This window comes from Saccostrea cucullata, unplaced genomic scaffold (assembly GCF_032062105.1).
Source record: "Saccostrea cucullata isolate Sc308-1 unplaced genomic scaffold, CSIRO_AGI_Scuc_v1 ctg157, whole genome shotgun sequence".
NCBI lineage: Eukaryota > Metazoa > Mollusca > Bivalvia > Ostreida > Ostreidae > Saccostrea > Saccostrea cuccullata.
Genome location: NW_026918429.1, coordinates 502,224 through 524,564, shown reverse-complemented (window position 1 = coordinate 524,564; position 22,341 = coordinate 502,224). Strand labels below are relative to the sequence as shown.

Sequence of the window (22,341 nt, the reverse complement as noted above, 5' to 3'; positions counted from 1 at the left end):
AATTAAGTACAATAGTTTTGTTGAGAAAGAGTGACTCTTCCAAAATTGTGAATTTGATGGCCCCAGGGTCAGGGGTTCTGGTGTTAGGGTGGGACTCTATTTATCATACAGTGAAAATGCATTAATTTTTTGAAAATCTTCTTCTCTGCTTCTGGGTATTAAATAAACTAACTAAGTACATAGTTATGTTGAGAAAGAGTGACTCTTCCAAAATTGTGAATTTTATGGCCCCAGGGTCAGGGATTCTGGTGTTAGGGCAGGGCTCTATTGATCATATACTGAAAATGCATTAATTCTTTGAAAATCTTCTTCTCTGCTCCTGGGTATTAAATAAACTAACTAAGTACATAGTTATGTTGAGAAAGAGTGCCTCTTCCAAAACTGTGAATTTTATGGCCCCAGGGTCAGGGGTTCTGGTGTTAGGGTGGGGCTCTATTGATTATATGGTGAAAATGCATTTATTCTTTGAAAATCTTCTTCTCTGCTTCTGGGTATTAAATAAATTAACTAAGCACATAGTTATGATGAGCAAGAGTGCCTCTCCCAAAATTGTGAATTTAATGGCCCCAGGGTCAGGGGTTCTAGTGTTAGGACAGGGCTCTATTGATTATATAGTGAAAATGCAAATTCTTTGAAAATCTTTTCCTTTGCTCCTGGGTTTTATGCCAATGATGCAAGTACATGTATACATATATTTACGATGAAGAAAGGTGCATCTAGGAAAATGGTTATTTTTTTATGCCCCCTGGGTCCCGGGGGGGGGGGGGGGGGTTACATAATCTGAAAATAAATTAATGCTTTGAATCTGCTCTTTAGTATTACACAACCATTTTATGATAAAATTTGCAAATTTTTGAAATATGTGGCCCCAGGGTCAGTGGTTCCTTTGGGGTGAGGTGCACAACTGGTTATAAAGTGGAAGTGCATTTTCTCTTTGTTACTCTGATCGATCTACCTCTAGGTATTAAGTAAATAGTGTAAGCATGTTAAGTTTATAATTATGATTAGCAATGGTGCCTCTTTCAAAATTGTGAATTGTGAATTTCATGGCCTCTGGGGTAAAACACGAACCAATTTTAATTGTTTGAAAGTTGTTACACGATACTCAGGTGACCTATAAGGCCCGTGGGCCTCTTGTTACTTAAAGTGTTTATTTTTCTTCCTCTGGCCGGCCCCTTCCCAATAAAAAGAGGATGCTACGTCTCAGAGTATCATTTTCTATTGTAAAAGAGTCATGAGACATTTTATATAGGCCTACAAAGTACTAGAAACGGCCTTTCAATTTATTTACAATACGAATGATTTGATGTACGATTTATCATAATACAAAAAGGTGAAGGTCACTGCATTCATTTTCGATTCGCGCCAAGTTTGATGGCGAGAGCGGGTAAGTAAACAATATGGTAAGATAGGGAAAAGGTTCACAGATCTATGTAAAAATGTAGAAAAACATCTACATTTAATCTGTTTTTATTTAAAGGAATGTCCTTCGAGTAAATGACTATTCGATTTAAGGAATACAGTTGAAAAATATTCTTTACAAAAGCCAAAATGGCTTATAATCTGTTTTAACAACGATGGACTAATATACGATAATCAGGAAATTTTAGCAACAGATTAAGATGATCCATCAGGGACCTCTATAGTATATTATAGTATATAGGTCTTTGGATCCATAGACTCTTAGATATGCACGGAATCGAGCTTCGGTTCTGATGGTTGAGAAATATTCAATACATACAGTTAGTAGACCCGAAATGAATCAGTCATCAGTGTTAAATTTCTAGTTATATTTCAATTTAATCTCATCAAAATTTAGTACTAATTTCTCTTTCGAAACTCAGTGTCACACAAAGTCAATTGAGAAACTTTAATTTGCCTGAACATATCAGGTCCAGTCTAAAGACTATTTCTACCTACGTAGCTATTAATAGCTACGAAGGTTAAACATTGACCGAATTTTTACCTAAAGTAGCTATTTTTACCTACTTATTTGTTTGACATCTGATTTTGTGGCCAAAAGGCCGAGTTATCACCATAGTATATACCAAATTTTTTGATACAGTCACACTGATATAATACAACAAAATTTTTAGAATTATAATCTATTACTTCCTGAATTGGCAAAAAACATTCTTTTAAAATGCAAAATTGATAATATACGAACCTGTAATCATTTTTTGGCCAAATTTTTGTTATGTCTACCATTAAAAAAATGACTATATAAGTGTCTATGGAGTAAAATTTGTGCCTTTATAGTGGGAATGGCACAAAATTTAAATCAAGGGGACAATAAAGTAGGTAAAAATAGCTACTTTGGGTAGGTTTATATACCTATGTAGGTATTAATAGCTACGTAGGTAGAAATAGTCTTTGGACTGGACCTGCATATTACAATACAAATGGGTTGAATTGAATTGCCTGTCTGCCAAAACTGTTCGCTTTGGAGTTAGGATATTCTTTTAATTTCCCATCACTATAAAACATCCAGTTCTTACCTTTAATGCTGTTTGGGCTTTTAATTAGACCAAAATTCAATTGTTATTTTTTCAGTGCATGGAAATATTCATTTAAAACAATTCTCTCGAGGTCAATAATCGTCTGCTTTCAAATTCTTCATTCTACTTGATTTGAAATTTGGGGAAGTTTCTAGTATGCCGGTCCCCAGAATCACGCGATTGTGCATGAGCAGTTATTTCCCTTGCCGTTGCTATGCAGAATGTCAACAAACCCCAATTTCCCACTCTCTTCAACAAAACGCATCCGATTGAGTGATTAGGGTTAGGTGATATAGTTTTTAAAAATTGGGGTTGTTTTATAAATCCACTCTGTAATCTTCCTGACGTTGGGCCTAATTTATGTAATTTTTGCTTACAAAAGGCACTACTTTAAGTGCCTTTTGTGACCAAAAACTTGCATGAATCAGCCTGATGTTGAATCGTGCCGATTTATTATCTTACTACACTTCGGTTTAGTTCCTGAAATTTTTGCTTTACAGAGAACAGGAAAGTTTAAAAGAAAGTTCGGATGAATCAACTCTAATGTCGAAACATGACCGATTTTGAGTGCTAAGTTTAGGCAAGTTATTGTAAAAGCGACTTACCGTTAACTGTAGCTTAATATTCTGACCTCCTAATGATATTGTTCCTTTATCGATGATGATGCACAATTCGATTAATCAATCACTAGTAATTAGCTATTTGTTAAATCCATGTATTTCTCACAAAAATCTCGCACTTTTAATGGCATTGCACTTTGAATTCTATCAGGTATATCTTCATTACGTCAAAACACAAGTGACGCATCTCATGAATATTTATGAGATTACGTCAAACATTGATCATGTGATCACATTCCTAAACAACGCAAGATGGAACATATTCTTTTTAAACCAGTACGTTGTTTTACAAAATCTTTTAATTCTGGATTTAAAAAACTGTGTTTAAAAACCATTTTTTTAAACCCAATTTTTCACAAGGAACACGAATTTGGGGTCAATTTTGCAATTTGTGGCTTAATTTTCGATTTTGTTGATAGCATATATATTGTACACCGCCTTCGGCGGCACCTATTTTAGCGCCATATTTACAGGGACCGGTATACTAGAAGTGTTCCGAAATTTGTAGGGGGAAGGTAAATGAATTCAACCTATATTGATTGTAACAAGCAATCAAAGTTAACATAAGATTTCCTGAATCACTTTGTAGGACAGTGGTCTGAGAATCGGATAAATTATTGGTAAAAAATTAGTCTGAAATCAGGCTGAGATCATTTCGGCTTTCTGAGCCTTTCCTTTTCATCAGTTACTGCTATAATTCACTAGAACTCACTAATATGTTGATGCTGCGACTGCCTCGGCAAGCGCAGATACTTACTCAGTTTTAATTTAGATTGGGCTCATCAAACTGCATGTGACATTTAGTGCATTTTGACTCTGATTCTGACATCACATGACACCATAGTATTAGTTACATTACCCAAAGCTTGAATAGTGCTGACTTTAGTGAAGAACGTTTTATTTACAGTAACTATTTATCTGCAGTATATCCATTAAATCAAGGTGTGCTTATTTTTTTGATTTTTGTTGTTGTCATTCTCACAAGAACATATCTTAAAGAAGGGATGCATTGTGGGTTACTATGGAAAAAAAATTGTGTGGATCAATGTGCAAGTCCGAATTTCCTCTTTGCCCAGGCTTTGTTGCTAGAGCTTGCTTTGCAAGCAGTGCATCACGCTGCTTGCTGCTCTTGCTATTATTAATCAACAATCATTGTTTAAAGCACAACTACGTCAAAGTTTGAAGCTTTGTTTTTAAGTGTTTTAAATGTATCATAACTTATATATTTTATTGCAGGACCAAGCACATCTAAGCTGTCATGACAGCCTATGAAGTTTCAAGGGAACCAAGACAGGTAGAGGGATAGAAATATAATAAGATGAATTACTGTGAATCACTTTTTATTCACGAGAACTTTATTGAAATTGAAAATTTAATTTTCCCGTTTATTTGTATTCCTGAAGATTATAATAGGGCAATTCCCACAATTTGTGAAAATTCTATCTCATTAGTAAAGAGTTAATGGCCATCTCGGGAAAATAAGGTGTTGTGAAAATTTAGTGATCTACAGTATGCTGTACATTTTAATCATTAAATATTGTATAAGACTAAGAATTTAGATTTGTAAGTAATAAAATCAAGATCACCAAGAGGAGTGCTTAAGTGAGCTTGTAAAGTCTGATAACAGCTAAGTAACACTTTTGACATCTTTGGAACTAGATCTATCAAGTACTGACCAATTTTGTTGAAAATTCAAAGCAGGCTTGAATAAAGTTCTGTCCATCTGGTTTGTTCAAATGAAGGTTTTTGCCCATTTCATTTTAAATATTGTTTTAACATTTGCTTTTTATTGTAAAAGGAAAGGTAGCTGAATCTAACTTCATTTTTTAATTCAGGTCCTGAAGATGTCAGATGAAGTCAACACCCCACAGAGGTCGATAATGGACTTCTTCAAAACTCCTCAAAAAGAACAGTTGACATCAAAACCCAAAGATCTTCTAGGCTTCTTCTGTAGAAAAGACACCAGTAGTACAAAGAAAACCCCAGAATTAATCTGCAATGGAAAGGTAATAGTTTTCTCTTTAGAAATCTTTAAAAGTTATTATTATGTGAACTAAATACAGTATATATCCTTAGATATATATGTCCTGCTTCTACTAGACAAAACTGTTAATGAAATTATGAAATCTTCTGTATATAACACCACACCAATGAAATTTCTTGTTCTTCGGAGAGCTGAGCCCAAAAAATTGGGGCAAGCGAGCGATTTGATAATTTTAATATTAAAATTTTTTATCAACATAATTTCCAGGCGTAATTCCGTAAAATAACGTATCGAGCAATAATATATTTAATGAGTACAGCATTTAGATTAAGTTTTATGTAAATGTATTAAAACTTCTTTGAATTGTTTTTCTGATTTTTCTCCAAATTGCCTGTTCAATGCCATATTTGTACACAAACAAAACAGTCATAATACACGTAAATACGTTATTATTTTACAGCTATACATAATGACTTTATTCCATATGTAAAAAATAATAATTTTAAAATATACAACTTGGGCACATTCCTTTATATTTTAGAGTATTTACCGGTGGACATTTGATGTCCGCCATTTTTATTTTTCTTCTCCAGGGATTTGCTAAAACACGCAAACGACCATAGACTGGCATCAATTTATTTCACTTATTTTACATTTAAATAAATATAAGACTGTCACAATAAAAGAAATATTTAATATACTATTTCAATTTATTTCTACTAATAAATGGTAAAAACCTTTGTGATCGTGTTTTCCATATTTTAAATTTTTTTACGGTGTACAATTTTATTTGCTAGTTTACTGCATGACTTCACAAGATGGCTACCACATGATAATGGATAATACGTTGAGGAATTATTTACTAGATGAAGCAATGTTTTTTCCTTTGTCATCAACGAATATTTAATGGAATTGATTTTGTAAGAAAGCTAAAGAATAAATAATTTATTGTTTACCGGAGCATTAATTTTTTTTGCGTAAAATAATCAAAAAATTGGCCAATTCCAGCTGGCACAAATTTACTTTGAAATTGATTTTTACTGGTGTGGGGGCATTTTTGCACAATATCAGAGCCTTAAACAGGTCGAAAATTCACATTTAATATTTAAAAAAAAGTCGACCTATATTCCGTAAATTATGGTAGATGTCCTGCTTCTACAAGACAAAACTGTTAATGAAATTCTGAAATCTTCCATATTTAATTGACAGTTGATTTAGTAATTCATCAAATATATAAATAAAAATAAAGCAATATTTGTAGTTCTTCATTTAAAAAAGGTGGAAAATTTTTTTAAATATAAAACTAATTTTTTTTCCTAGGCAGGGATTGACATATATACGGTTGTATTTTAAAATAAATCCTATCGGGCAAGTGAAACTATCATGCCAATTGTCCGATCGGGCAAGTGGATATTTCTGCAAAACATTTTTTTAATCTCACATAAGTTTATAAACAACACAATGAATTAAACACTTGGATTTACTGTAAAAACGGGAAATTGTTAAAGAATTGTCTGAGCGTTTCTGGATAACAAATCGGGTTTGTTACGGTATTTCCTTCCAATTTGCAAAATACGATTATCTGTTCAACTTATGTTACCTTTTATGAAATAGAGATTACAGAATACTTTCTCTACCCAGTTAAGGAATTATATGTAGTCAATTATTTACTGATACACGATGTATCTTGATTCAAAACATAACCACAAAATCTCTTGCTTCTGGCTTCACCTCATTTTTATATGAAAAAATTAAAATTTCAAGCAAAAATCATTAGGCCTTTAGAAAATAACATTCCTGTGGTAAAAAGTGTGTTTTCAAGATAGTTAAATGACAGGAAACTGTTTTACATAATATTGTACATTTACAAATGTAGCATCACCAAAATTTGATTTATTCCATGGTAGTTAACTTCAAAATTGAGATTAATTTGTCAACTTTTATATTTACAAAAAATTCATGGTGTTATAAGGTTTTTTTTTCTCCAAAAATTTTGGGCAAGTAAATTGCAAAATACATGCTTAAAAATCCACTTGCCCGAAGGACAAGTGGAAATAAAAGTTAATGTCTACCCCTGCTAGGCTTTTATATTTCAAATGACATTTCTCAACTAAAAAATGAAAACTCAAACAGTAAAATCATGGAGTGTAAACATTATATATGCTCCAATGACCTGACTGTGGGTAGTATCGCTTTTTACCAAAATTACCTATTACGCCACTGATATTAATTTTACAACATATATTTTGGTTTAAATCCATTATGAACCTCTAAATTTAGAGTCAAAGTACGACCTGCTGAAATGAAATGAAAAGTTCTAGTAAAAGTATTTTTGACGAAACATTCGATAACTAACGTAATGTTTCTAGTAGTTACATGTACACCGATATTGCGAAGATAAAATGAAAAATGGCACTACTTATGTTAACGATTAAATGATATTGCAATAAGTAAAATTTCTATGCTCAATTTAGTTTTTTAACATTGCTTTGAACAAGATAGAGAAATGTGAGTGTAAAAAAAAAATAAAATACAGTGTTATTACATGTATGTACGAGTTGATTTTACATGCAAACGCATCTTTCAATTAAGTGATTTGATACAAATTGACAAATGCTTCACATTTGCGGTTGTTTGAGTTTACATAGGAAACTGGTCTTTTACAACACTTTTTTGCCAATAGATGATAAAAGAAAAGATTATGCCAGCTTTGTTTAGTAATATACAATTTCGGTGATTTGAGAGAAAATAAAGTATTATACATTGTAGTAAAATAACAAAATAGGAAAACATGATTGATTACGCTTTTACCTCTGAAATTCCACCGAAAAAAAATCTGAAATTACACCCTTGCAATGAAAAGGGTAGGCAGGTCTGGGTCCATGGTTCAGCTACTGTAGTGTAGACAATACACAACATGCATAAGATGAGACATTGATATAGTCAGTAGTCTAAAAAAGAAAATCGCATTCTTAAGTAGAATATCCATTACACCTGTACAAAGTTTGAAAGGTGTTTCTGATCTGATAATCTTTTGGTGTCTTTCATGATTTACTGAAAAATAATATCTGCAACTTTTCTTTCATCTCCGACTCGGCAATAACCAGTAGAATTATAAATATTGGTGTTTATTATTTATTTGTCTGTTAAATGAAGCAAGATCTACAAGTAACAAATTCATTGGTTTTGTAGGACATTCCTGAAACAAAAGAAAATGTATTGAACAAAGGAAAAGAGAAAAAAGATGAAAAGGCAAGTCTGCCAAAGAAAAGAAAGAGATCAACCTCAAAAGACGGGGATATTTCTGATGATAACGCTAATGACAAAGCTTCTGGGAGGAAGAACAGGTTGAAAAGGAAGAAACAAGAAACAGTTAAAGCAAAAGACAACAGGCAAACAACACCTAAAGGGAAAACGGTTAGTAGTGGAGAAGTTAAATCTGTATGTAATGCCACAGAGGAATCAAAGACCAAAACTGGGACTGTTTTTTCAATTGGTGATAAGGTCCATTCTGATATCAACAAAGAGGAGGGAGATTCTGATAAAGATACACATAAATCTGATCAGAAAAAAGAAAGTGATTTGGTACAGACAGAACAAATGACCAGTGAAGATGAAGTACCAAAATGTGCTGAAAGTAAAACCTGTGGAAGACCTGATTTGGCGCTAAATGGAAATAAAACAGGTAAATGTAGTCCAGGGAAGGAAAAAGAAGTGGAGGCTACATCAAATCTAGAATGGAACAAACGGATAGACATAGAGAAATGTAGAACACCCAAAGACAAGGATAAAGAAAAAAGTGTTAAAAAGAAAAATAAACTTAGAAAGAAAAAGAAAGAGGCAGAGTCACAAGAGACTGCAAAGAAAACGCTAAACTTGTCAGACATTTGTACCAATATGGCTGATGTCTCAATTCTTAGTGATGGAGGGCTGAACACGAGTCAGGTGAAGGACAATCAAGATTATGTGGGAACTGACAGTATGCAGGAGAGGGGGGAGAACATTACCAGTATATCAACTGCAACAGAGGTGAACTATGATGTATTCCTTGGTAATGGAGACGCAGAAGAGAACACTGCAGAGAGGTGTGACAAGATGGAAGAGTCAGGGAACATGGAGGAAGAAAGTTATGAAGATTTTTTATCCAAACAGCAGAAGGAAAATGACAATGATGCAAACAAACAACAAGATGATGATAAACCCACAGCTGCTGCTGAACCAGTTAAAAAGAAGAGAGGACGACCTAAGAAAACAGACAATTTACATTCTACAAGTCAGAGGACTGGAGAGAAAATTCCTGTTAGTGATGCTAGCAAAGGCGGTAAATCAAAGGAGGATTTTCCCACAGAAGATGTGCTGGAGGTGAGTTACCTGGACTACTTAAATACAATTGGAGACAACAACTCAGAGAAACAAGGAATTCCAAAGAAAAGTATTAATGATATGCTTGGAAAAGGTATTAAAGGTATTATTTCCCAAGAAGACGATGCTGGATCTACAGTAAAACCATGTGACGATGATGGAACAAACATTCCAATGCCAAAACAATATCCGTCTATCACCAACTTTTTTTCTAAAGTCAGTAAAAATGAAAAATTTAATAAGTCAACCCCTAAAGCTGATCAGTTAACTATCAAGGCTATGGTTCATGTACCAGAAAATGACAACAAAAGAGGAAATCTGGAAAAAAGTGACAAAAAACTGGTGGCCAAAAAGAAACAGCTCACAAAACACAAGAGTGAAGATTCAATACAGATATTGAGTTCAGAGATAATTGTTATAGAAGATAATGATATGGATGTCACTTGTGATGGGAAAAAGAAAAGTATTTTACAAGAGAAGAAAGAGGAAAAGGTATTGGAAGATAAACAAGACGTAATAGAAATATCGGAAGAGACTGAAGCAAGGGAAAAGAAAAACTTGTTTTTGCACAGTGTGAATGAACCAGACAAATCTATCAAACAGAAAACATCACAAGCTACACTTAGTTTTGCCAAGGGAAATCTGAAAATGAATAAAGCAGTGAAGGAATCCTTAGAAAAACCTACAGAAAAGACAAGTGAAAGTACACCAGAGCCAGAAAAGAGAAAAAGGGGTAGACCAAAGAAATCTAGTAGTGAGAAGGAAAATGTCAAGACAAAGCAAGATAACTTAAGCAAGTCAAGTCACAACTCAAGTCAGTCAAGTCACAATTCAAGTCAAGTGTTTGAAGACAAATCTGAAGAGGATAGTATGAAGGAGGAAAGAAACAATAAAAGTCTAGCTGAGAGAAGAAAATCAATTCGACTGAAATACAAAGTCAAACTTTTACAGAATTCTGAGGTTGGCTCTCCTATCAGGATGAAATTTATGAGGTACAAGTACAATTTTGTTTGTTAATTTATGAATTAATTGTATTATAAAGCATATTGTTTAACATAAATCTTAAAAACAAATTTTCTTCTTGACAGGTGTGCAAAGAGTAGTAGTGGAAGTGGCCAAGATGAATCATTCACTCCAAAGTCTAAGGAAAAGAGCAAGAATAAGGTATGATTCATGATACAAGTTCAATCTATTATGATGAGGGTACAAGCATTTGGGCACAGCAGGACAAAGAGCAGTACCACAGTTCTGGAAAAAGTTTTACATGGTGCATATATAGGAAAAATCTTTACTGTAAAAAAAAATTCAATGGATCAATTTGCAGTAGTCCTAACTTTCTTTTTGCCAAGGCCTTGCTTTAACAGCTTGAAGTGCATCATATATACCATAAGAAATCCATATAGATGTAATATTGATAATTGTTCTATTGGTTTTGTTTTTGTTAGTTTTATGAAAATTGTATAAGATGCATATTGTTTAAAGCCCAGAAATTGTTAGCAAAGGCCAAGAAAGTGAAGGGTAACCAGAAAAATCTTCAAACTGATCACAAGGGCAAAGCCAGGAAAGTCAAGGTATGATACATGATAAAAGTTCATTCAAATGTTGAGTCACAAGTTGATTCACGGGAGAAAGAGCAGTACCACAGATCTGGAGAAGTTCAAGGTAAAAGGTCACGAGTTGTCTTTTCCAAAAGGGTGTAAATTTAACCAATGAAAATATTAATTATAAAGAGGGATGTCACAAACTTAATCGCAAAAAAGCACAAAACAAAACAAAACACCTGCAAATTTATGAAAGTGAAACAAACTAGTTCTATGTAAGTGTTATATACAGCAAAACTGCATTTAAACTGGTTCGGGGAACCAGGCTATTGTTTCTGCAGAAATATGTACTAACAAATGAATGCAGAGTACTTTGTCATGTAAATCAACAAAAAAATAATTTTAAAAAATGAATTTCATTTAAACATGGTTATACACTGAATTGGTAAGCAACGATGACCATTTGATCGAGGAAATTCGGGATTATGTGACTAGTGACTGCCACTCAGAAAGACAAATAACCGCAATATCAACACTCAAAGATAGTTATGAGCAAACCTTATGTACTTTATAAATAGCTAACATACCCATGTTTGTTCTGTTTAACTGTTTATTCAAAACCAGAGTTACAGGGCTCAACATTAACTTTTTTCCTACTTTTCCATTCGGACAAGTGACTAAGACATTTACTTGTCCGTAAAATTTTTCAATAAAGTTCAGTAGGCCTAGTTTCAACTTGAAAATTAAAATAAAGTCCATTACACATGTCATGCGCTTGGTTGATTTGTGATGTTATTGATAAATACAAAAAAACACATAAGACGAAATTTATTCTAGGCTTTCTGTCCTGACAGTAACGTAAATGTCCACAAGTGAACCTGTCAACATCAAACAATCCACACCGGTTTGTATCTTCCATGACTTTTCAGTAGTATACAATTAGTGAGCTTGGATCCCGATCAAATGTGAACTCAATTAAAATATAGTGATATTTTCCTATTGTTCATCTCATTTTAAAATACCGATTTAGCTTTCATAATTTATCTTTTATTATGTGTAAAATCTCTTTACATTGAAATGCACTTGTCCAATATAGCATCAATATTCACTTGTCCAAAAAGCCTTCATTGGTACTGGACAAGCGTTAATGTCGAGCCCTGAGTTAAATTGATGACTGCTAGAAAAGCAAAATTTGAGGATCTTTTTAAATGAATGTCGGGCATCCAAATTTTCCCAAAATGCAAATTTTCCCTGCAGCAGCAATAAGTGGTGTGAGAGCCCTGTCTGGAAAAGCTGTCTGTTTCCGGTGCATTGTGAGTACAGGGTTACCACGGTAGTCCTAATTTTCTGGTTGCCCAGGCCTTGCTTTAAGAGCTTGAACTGAAGTGCAAAGGGTTTGGGTAGATGACTAAGCTCACTATTATCTTTAATAACTGCTTTGCTATCCAATTAGTTACAATGTATGCCATAATAATTTAATTTCAGTTGTAACACGTCATTTGATTGGTTAAACGGTTTTATCCATTTTGTGTAACATAACTTGCCTACGTCATAATGCGTTATGTCAAAAACGTATTACTCCGCTTGCCGTTAACTTTTAAAATATGCGATATTTGAAGTCTTTTTCTGAAGGAAAAAATGAAAAATTCTCATGATGTAAATTAAATCTGAGGAATGAACAATTCTGCATTTTATCTTTAGAAACCTGAGACCTGCGAGAAATTTTTTATAAACCGCTTCGATAAAGCGTACTCAGCTGTTTATGTTATATCGAGATCATAAGTTGAAATCAGCTTCATTCCTTAAAGAAATCCATATAGATGTAATTATTGATAATTTTTTTATTGATCTTGTTTTTCTTTTAAAAGAAGATGCAGAGTAAAGCCCAGAAATTGTTAGCAAAAGCCAAGAAAGTGAAGGGTAACCAGAAAAATCTCCAAGCTGATCAAAAGAGCAAAGCCAGGAAAGTCAAGGGGCCAGAAATCCCTACACACCTGTACATCACATCTCATCACATCATGGCCCCATCACAAGCTTGTAAAAGGTCAATGTGTCTTAGGTCAATTTTTACCAATGAAAATGAATTTTACAAAAAGGATGTCAAAAACTTGTATTCAAAAATGCTATGCATATATTTCATGACAAAAGGGGGCATTTCTTATATAAATATGAAATTTGAACAAGTTTTCCTGTAAAACAAGAATACAAGTTTTTTCTTACAAATATTCCTTTTCCAAGAAAAATCTAATGTTGAGATTGTAGATCTTGATGATAAGATATTTTTGTTACACACCAAAGAAGAAACCCAGGGCCCAGAAGCAGACACCAGCAAAGAAAAAAGGTTTATCTTCAATAGTACATGTTTTTTCCCTTTTGACAAACTGATACATAATATATTTTCCTTCAAACATTTTTTGTTCATCTCATTTTAAAACGCCCAGGCCATAATTTTTCATCTAACTTGTAAAATCTCTTTCAGAGGTGAAGAATATTGCATCAATCTTCTTAACCAAAAAGCCTAAGGCTGCAGTAAATAGCCCAGTAAAGAAAGTTTTAGATCCGGAGGCAGAGAAGTTAAAGAGGGCTTTTTTAATGAGCGGGATTCCAGCAGAGTTAAAGCAAAGTATCACTGCAGCAGCAATAGCAGCTGTGGCTAGTTATCCTCCTTTTCCGCGAGACAATCACGTCCAGCAGAAATCAGAGTCCAGGATGTGGAGCTTGGTGGACGTCGTTCTGAAGATGGTGACTCAAACTGAGTTTTGTACAAAGATATCACAGCCTTGGTGTCAGGGCCTCACAGACAGACAGATTGGGACACAAATTCTGATATTAAAGGTGCAGTGTACTTATTTGTACATGTAGATAATAGAATCATATCAATTTAAATTGATTATTCTCTGACGTAACATAAGTCTAAATAAAACATTTCTGCATTGTAATTTCAGAAACCCGAGACCTGTGAGAAATTTAGGGATGATACACTCAGCTGTTTACTGAAAGAGATCAGTCAGGTCTGTCCATCATTTCCCACACAGAAAATGTACAACATTCTGAAGGAAAAGCAGGAGGACGAAATCATTGAGGAAATAGGTGAGTGTGAAACATTAACCAGAACACCACAAACTTCTATGATGATGAAATTTAATTCTCTGAGAATTTTCTCCAAAAAGAACAAAAATTGGCAATAAAGTAGATGAGGGTAAGTTTTTTTTAATTTTTTTTTGAATTTTCTTTAAAATAAAGATAATTTTTTTTATTCACAGATATACTTTCCAAATCTGATCAAAAGGTTTGCTCTGTTCATTGCTTATCAGCATGTGAACATCGTAGGCAATGTCTTCGTCGTTTTCGTCGTAGTAGTCGTCTCTTTGTTGGCTAAACTTTTCACATTTTTTTTTTCTTCTCCGCAATACCAACTTTTTATTTTATCAAAAATACAATAAAATTAGCAATTTCAATTTTATGTAGCCTAAATACGTGTACATCTCATACACCAGACCCAATGTTATATTGGCCCCATTGCATTGTAAACAATTTCACCCAATATAAAATTCACCAAGACACAAGTTGAAAGAGATATAACTGAATCTTGAATTAGCCCAATGAGGATAAGGCCAAAGGGATGAAAATAAATAAATTTTCATTTACATATGTACATGTTACAAACTGCCATTCTAAGCTTTATCCAACCTTTAAAAGCATAATGTGAATTTTATAAGATAGACTAAATTTGTTGATTTTTTAAAACATTTGTAAATTATATTGTAGAAGAGAAGTCAAAGGAGAAGGAAAAGAAGGGGAAGCCAGAAAAAGAAAAACCCAGGAATACGGAGAAGGAAAAAGTGATAGAAATTATCTTATTCCCTGAATCTAAGGCAGACCAGGACAAGAAAGAGGATAAACAAGAGAATGGTTAGAATTGTTTGTCTCTGTTTTGTTTTTGATTCCCCCCTACTCAACCCTGGCCTTAGAAGTACCAACTTCTTCACTCTCTGTTTTGTTTTCAGTTCCCCCTACCCTGTCTTGGCCAGAGAAGTAACAGCCTCTTCACTCTCACTGTTTTTTACATAGTCCTGGCCTATAGAGGAAAAATGTTTAAAAACTGTTTTGTTTACAGTTCACCCTACCCTGTCCTGGCCTAAAAAGTACCATCCTCTTCACTCTCTCTGTTTTGTTTACAGTTCACCCTATCCTGTCCTAGCCTGACAACTGACAAGTTCCAACTTCTTCACTCTGTTTTGTTACCCCTGGTCAGAGATAGGGTTATGCCAAAATGGTCGATCAAATTTTTACATAGGAATATATAGTCTGTCTGTCTGTAAACAATTTTTAAAATGCTACTCTCCTTTTTGATCTGATTTCAATATAACTTGGCATATAAGTAGACTACACTAAGATACATAATTCTGTGTATTGGATTTTGATTTCGACGAACGGTGTTGACGTTGTTACTAAAAATAGAAATTTCTGTGAAATTCTTTCAAAATGCTACTCCTCCTACAGTTTTGGTCTGATTTCAATATAACTTGGCACACAAGTAGACTACACTAAGATACATAATTCTGTGTATCGGTTTTTGGACGAATATATTGGCGTTGTTAAAAAATCTGTGAAAGTCAAAAATGCTACTCCTCCTACAGTTTTGGTCTGATTTCACTTGGCACACAAAAGACTACACTAAGATACATAATTCTGTACATCGGTTTTTGATTTCGACGAACGGTGTTGGCGTTGTTACTAAAAATAGAAATTTCTGTGAAATTCTTTCAAAATGCTACTCCTCCTACAGTTTTGGGATTTCAATATAACTTGGCACACAAGTAGACTACACTAAGATACAAATTTTTATATTGGATTTTGATATAGACGAATTGTTTTTTAAAAATAGAAATTTCTTGAAATTCTTTCAAAATGCTACTGGGCCTTCAGTTTTGAAAGATTTCAATATAACTTGGCAAACAAGCCTCACTAAGGTACATAATTCTTTATATCCGTTTTTGACTTCAATGAACATTATTACCTTGGTTAATAAAGATAGCAATTTCTGTTACTCTCAAAATGTTTTACAGTTTTAGTCTGATATATAATATAATGTGGCTTGCAAGTAACCACTAAGAACATAAAGAAACTTATTCAAGGAATCATTATTCTCTTTTTGTTGTGTAAAGTTTCTTCCCAACTGCTTGTACTTTCCTCTTCCTTTGCTATAAGTACAAATGGCCGATAAAAGTTTTAAATAGGAATATATAGGGAAACCTTTTAAAATCTTCTTTTGGCAAGTACTTCAAAGTCTGTTTTGTTTTATTTAGCCCTGTCCTGGCCAGAATCATCCCCTTCACTCCTCTGTTTTGTAGAGTTCCCCCTAGTTTGGCCTAAGAAGTACCAACCTCTTCACTCCTCTGTTTTGTTTTCAGTTCCCCCAGCCCTGTCCTGGCCTCCCAGCCTCTTCACCCTCAGTTAACACAGCCATCATTAAGAAACTGAAATCTTGGCTTCTGGAGTGGAAACAGTGTCTGGACAAAGAGGCAAAGAAAGCCAAACTGATGATGATGAAAGAGAAAAAGAAGAACAAAACATTGAATGAGGAGGGTAAGTTTTAATATTAATTTTTTTTTAATAAATTTTTTCCCCTATAAATTAGGGTTAGTATGGCTTGTTTTGCATTGTATTTTTTCAAATTCTAGTAAAATTGGGTTAGCATATTCAAGAAATAAAAATGGTGTCTTAAGTGTTGGGAATTACAATGATTTGGCCAATTGACTCATCCTGATTGTTGTTTTTTTTCAGTGTTAAAGTATTGATTCTTCCATCAACTGTAACTGCATATAAAAATATGAAATAAAATTTTCTAAATTTAAATGAATTTTGAAAATGATGTTAGAAGCTCATTGTTTCAGTTATATTTTCAGAGGAGGAAGAGGAGTGGTGGACGGATGATGCCAGTGATTTTGATATGGACAGTGACTCAGATGAGGAGGAGAGGCTCTGTAATACTGCCATGCTCACCGGTCCCCTTGGGGTGGGGAAAACGGCCACCGTCTACGCTCTAGCACAGGAACTTGGTTTTAAGGTTGGTATTTAACCAGAAATGAATCATTTACAGTGCATCCATATAAGGTTGTATTGAATCAATTACAATTTTACCATACAAAGTGATTCTACTCCAATATATGTGATACTGAATAAAATGCATGAATAATCTAATAACTGAAAAGTTGCTATGAATGATTAGGTGTTTGAGGTGAATGCATCATCCAGCAGAAATGGGAAGAGAATCCTGGCTCAGCTACAGGAAGCCACACAGTCTCAGCAGGTCTCCAAACACCAGTTCAGTGGAGCAGGCACACCCAAAAAACTCAAGAATGGTATGTACATACACTGTACATTTAATTTATATGTCACACTACGTGTACATGTATTTTGATTTTTGAGGCATTGGAGACAATTGAGGGTTTTTATAAGCTTATGCATTTTATGTAACTTTTGTTTATGAAATGGAACATTCATGCTATACGTAACATATAAAACATGCTATATAAAACATTATATTCATGAAATCACATGCACTTTATATCATGTTTATTATCTTAAAAGATATTCCTTATACATTTCACACATCATGTGCATGAATTTTCTGATTTTCCAATTTCCAGCATCAAATGCGGTTACGTCTTCTAAACAAAAACCAACAGTGTTCACCAATTTGTTCAAGAAAGCAGCAACACCTAATTGTGTCACCCCCATGGAGGAAAAGGGCAAACCAGGCAGGAAAAAGCGGAAAAGAGACGAGGACACAGACAAGGATTACAGGGCAGAGAAGGAACAGAAGAGGAGGAAGAAGGGAGAAGACAGCATGAAGACAGCTCCTCAAGAAAAGAAGAAGAGTCTCAATCTCTCCTGTACATCACTTATCCTGTTTGATGAGGTATTTTATAGTAGCACTTATAGTTCTATTTATTACGCAAGGTACAAATAAATGTATTTTATAATTTTTGTTTTTACAAAACCCTTAATATTTGAGTAATACATGTATACTGTAGAAGTACTTTTTTCCGCGTGGTATAAATTTAATGTAACGATACAAACTTTCCGCGAAAATTTTTAAGCGTACTTTGTATAAATGTAAGGCATAAGATGACATGAAATCCGCATAATTATCGTTTTAAAGAAAAAGAAATTGAGATTCAGGATTATGAAAAAAAGTACGTCTACAGTATTTTGACTAACTTGTTTAGTTTTTATTCAGCAATTCATGAAAGTTGAAGTATTAAAGAAATGATCAGGATTATGAAGTTCTATATATGTATATCAAATCAGGGGCTAATTATTCAATATACAAATTTTACCTACATCCATATCAATATGAAGTTTTAAATGAGGTATAGTAATTGGAATACATTCTTGTTAATTTCCACTGAAAGTGCAATTTCACATTGAAGGTTGACTTGGTATTTGAAGCTTTTGACAAGGGCTTTTGGGCAGCAGTGAAGAATTTTATGGACACCACAAAAATCCCTATCATTCTCACCAGCAATGATGTCTCTTTACCACAGAAGTTTGAAGGCAGATTCGAACATTACAAGTTCAAAGTTCCCCCAATTGTAAGATCTAAGGACATTTTTTCTCAACTTCATTATTTTTTCTGAACATGAATCATTGATGTTATAAATACAACTTGTTCTCCCAACGAAGCATTGTTATGCACTGAAAAAAAAGAGATACATGTGCACACTGTATAAATTTTACACTGATTTTACAGACATATAGAGAGTTTTACAGAGATTGTCTCATTATTTTCCTAGGTTCCTACTTCCTGCTACTTGAGACTGGTGGCTTTGGTGGAGAACTTTAGGATGGACTGGGATGAAATTGTCAACCTTGTTTCCATTTTCAATTGTGACCTCCGTCGAGTGTTACTGACCTTGCAGTTTTGGCTTAGTTCTGGAGGAGGTCATAAGATCAAGAGGTCAATCAAAGATATTGAGCCTGAAAAACCCCAGCAAGCTCTTCCAATCGCTCCAGTTATTGAAGAAAATTCCTGTTCCCAGGATGCCTTTGTAGCATTAAGAAGTGAAAAAGGAACTGGTTTGAACCAGCTTGTTGATGATGAAGATGATGATTTTGTGTCCATAAAACCAGTAGCATGTAAAAAGAAGCAGGTGATTTGTGATGATGAGGGGTCTAATCTTACTCCTCCTGTTGCTGATAGAGTCCTGATGGATGCTCAGAAATGTCCTGCTGTGAATACTTCCTGTCTAGAGAGCATGCTGGGACTGCCTATAAAAAATGAAGCTGGCATTCTTGGATTTCTTACCAAAACTCTTCAGGTATACAAGATAAGTCTGCAAAGAAAATCATTGATATATTTTATTATTGCTATGATCAAGAACAAATAATTGATTGTAATAAATATTCATAAACTGTTAATGTATTATATTTAGCTGATTTCTGTCAAACAGTCTACTGCTAAAAAGAATACATCTTGAAATATAACAGGCTTACAGAAATATTAAAATCCTAATTAATTAAAAGTTTTAATTAAAAAATCTTGGTTTTACATTTCAATAAACTAAATTCTTTGTAATGATGTAAGTGAGAAACTTATGGTGCTCTTCTATGTCCTAGGAAGGTGGCAGCAAGAATGAAGAGCTGGCCATCCAAGCTGGTCAACAGTACCTGAAGCTTAAAGTGGATCTGCTGTATGGCCACCATCTAGATATGTTACCTCTACACAAGGTCACAGTGGAGAATCTGGGGCCTATAAAACAGGCTGCCTCTCCCCTCAAAACCAGAAGGAGGCGAATCAGGATCACCTCAGATCTTTACGACAGTGAGGGGTCAGACAGCGAGTCTACAAACGTCACAGAGAAAACTCCTGTTGTTGAAGAGTCCAGCAAACAAAGCGAGACAAACTCAAAGGAGCTCAGGGGGTCTTTGAGTGAGTTTGCTCAATTCTATGACAGCTTATCATTTACGGACATGCTGCGGTATCAAGAGGAGAGGATCATAGGAAATCAGGAAAGTGAGTGTGGAATGACTGAGGAACCACGGTTACACGAACATTCGGAGTTCTGGATGGAGGACCATACAAGTACTGTGTGCTCCACCATCGAGTGGAAAGGTTTCAGTAAGCTCCACCATAGACTGAAGGAAATAACCTCAAGTCTTCCAGACCAAGAAGATGAGAGATTTAAGATTCCTGTTCTTAATGGTAGAAGTTCTACTCTAACTCATGGATTAGCTAGTCCAGATGACAGGTATGCCACATTTTTAAAAACATTTTTAATATGTGAAAATTTTTATGGAAATGAAAGAAGAATATCTTATTAATCTTTTCAAAAATTTCTGCTGTAAATTATCATCATGATTACGTTGATTAATTTATATTTATTTATTTTTGTGCAGATCTCGGAACTCGATTAAAAAGGCTTATGGAAATGTATTGTCCAGTCTGCCTTTATCAGTACAGGGCCACAAGTCTGTTGTCATGTCTGATTATCTCCCCTACCTGAGATCTATAACCAGGGATGAGCAGATTAGACAGGCAGCTAAAATCAAGAGAAGGTATGCTTTTCTGAGAACTTGGGGCACTAAGTAACACCCCCTCCTATTTTATCAACCAATATGTAGATCAGTCGTGCTGTTATGTTTTCCTTCTTTGTCTGGTGTCTGTAATGAACATAACCTTTAAATCTGTGTATAATAAGTTCTTTTTTCGAAATTGCTGTTGAAATCTTTGCAATTACAATTGTATATAGAATTCTTTGTAGTGTACAGCTGTATATAGAATTCTTAACAGTATACAGCTGTACATGTAAATAGAATTCTTAGAGATTAGGATTTGCATGAGAGATGTCCATCAAGGCTCATCATCTTGTTGTTTGTTCATGTTACTTCAACTTATTTTCTTAAGCTGAAAATATTTCATCTTTTACTGCTTTGTTCTGATTGAGATAATTTTTTGTAGGTTCCACCATTATTTTGATCAGATAGGACTTCCTCTAAAGGACCAGACCCTGGATGTTTTGAGACTGCCTCTGCCTTGGAATAGCTGATTTAAATACTGTGATGATAGGGATTTTAAAATTTCTGTATATTTTATCTATGTAAGTCCATGTAGTTCCTATGTGCAAGTTCTTAATACATTTACAGTGCAGTATAAAATACGGGTGACAAAAACTTGGAAACATTGACTGTCATTCTAAATGAATTTGGTTAGAAAGGAACATTTTTATGTGGAATTGTCAGAATTGGGTACTAAAAATGATTTATGTAATGATTCTACAGTGGTTTCTAATTATTGTAATATACCCTTTTATGTAGGAATGATTATGTAGATAATTTATTAAATTATGTATAAAAAAGACATTGTTAATATTACAAGTATTATAAATGTGAAGCATGTCTGCAATGAAGTGTTTTATCATATCATTAAAATCAAACTCTAAAAGAGTGCAAGATTTTGTTTGTGTGTGTTAACAAAATTAAGTGCTTATTAGCTCACCTGAGCCGAAGGCTCAAGTGAACTTTTCTGATCAAAATTTGTCTGTCGTCGTCGTAAGCTTTTCACATTTTTATCTTCTTCTCAAGAACCACTGGGCCAATTTCAACCAAACTTGCTACAAAGTATCCTTGGGTAAAGGGGATGCAAGTTTGTTCAAATGAAGGGCCATGCCCTTTTCTAAGAGGAGATAATTATGAATTGGAGAAAAATTAATGGCATTTTTAAAAAATCTTCTCAAGAACCACTGGGCCAGGAAAGATGAAACTCATGTGGAATCATCATCAGGTAGTGTAGATTCAAATTTGTTCAAATCATGACCCACAGGTGTAGGGGTGGGGCCAAAATGGCTGACCAAAGTTTTACATAGGAATATATAGGGAAACCTTTTAAAATCTTCTTTTCAAGTACTTCAAATCCATGATTAGTGATATTTATATGGAATCATCCTCAGGTAGTGTAGATTCTAGTTTGTTTTTGTGTGTGTAAACAAAATGTGCTCAGGTGAGCGCTGTGGCCCCTGGGCCTCTTGTTAAAAACTACAATACTCTGTCATTCTTGGACTTTTAGTAAGCCTTGGCATTCTTGGCGCTACGTAATTTCGCATCTGTCATGACATATAGATCCTCATTGTCTAAGAAATGAATAAAATCAGGAACTTTAAATTGTTGGTGACATCGATGAGACGCTTTACTGAAAGCCCAAGGATAACTGTGAATTATACTGTTTGGAGAAGCAAGGTCAGTAAGTTCTATAGACAGATATTGTTCAAATCATGGCCCCTCTACCAAATCTGGATCTGTGATAGGATGTAAAAGTTTTTGAACATACACAT

General features: G+C 34.1%; 1 protein-coding gene across 1 annotated transcript; it reads left to right on the top strand.

The window, feature by feature from the left end:
- The first annotated feature begins 4,333 nt into the window (after window positions 1–4,333).
- LOC134265558 (ATPase family AAA domain-containing protein 5-like) lies at window positions 4,334–21,390 on the top strand. The gene is made up of 19 exons (XM_062747786.1): window positions 4,334–4,412; window positions 4,954–5,124; window positions 8,295–10,456; window positions 10,553–10,628; window positions 12,874–13,049; window positions 13,282–13,346; window positions 13,485–13,840; window positions 13,951–14,095; window positions 14,774–14,917; window positions 15,123–15,173; window positions 16,463–16,594; window positions 16,915–17,075; window positions 17,238–17,370; window positions 17,659–17,930; window positions 18,445–18,606; window positions 18,808–19,332; window positions 19,631–20,262; window positions 20,411–20,569; window positions 20,973–21,390. The coding sequence occupies exons 1-19, from the start codon at window positions 4,377–4,379 to the stop codon at window positions 21,058–21,060; spliced, it is 5,646 nt and encodes a 1,881-aa protein (XP_062603770.1). The 5' UTR covers window positions 4,334–4,376; the 3' UTR covers window positions 21,061–21,390.
- Window positions 21,391–22,341: the final 951 nt, after the last annotated feature.

Excerpts from the sequence above, each read along its gene's own strand:
- LOC134265558 (XM_062747786.1), top strand. The coding sequence starts at position 4,377 with ATGACAGCCTATGAAGTTTCAAGGGAACCAAGACAG. Across the intron at positions 20,263-20,410 it reads TTAGCTAGTCCAGATGACAG|ATCTCGGAACTCGATTAAAA; the intron begins GTATGCCACATT and ends ATTTTTGTGCAG. Across the intron at positions 20,570-20,972 it reads GCAGCTAAAATCAAGAGAAG|GTTCCACCATTATTTTGATC; the intron begins GTATGCTTTTCT and ends AATTTTTTGTAG.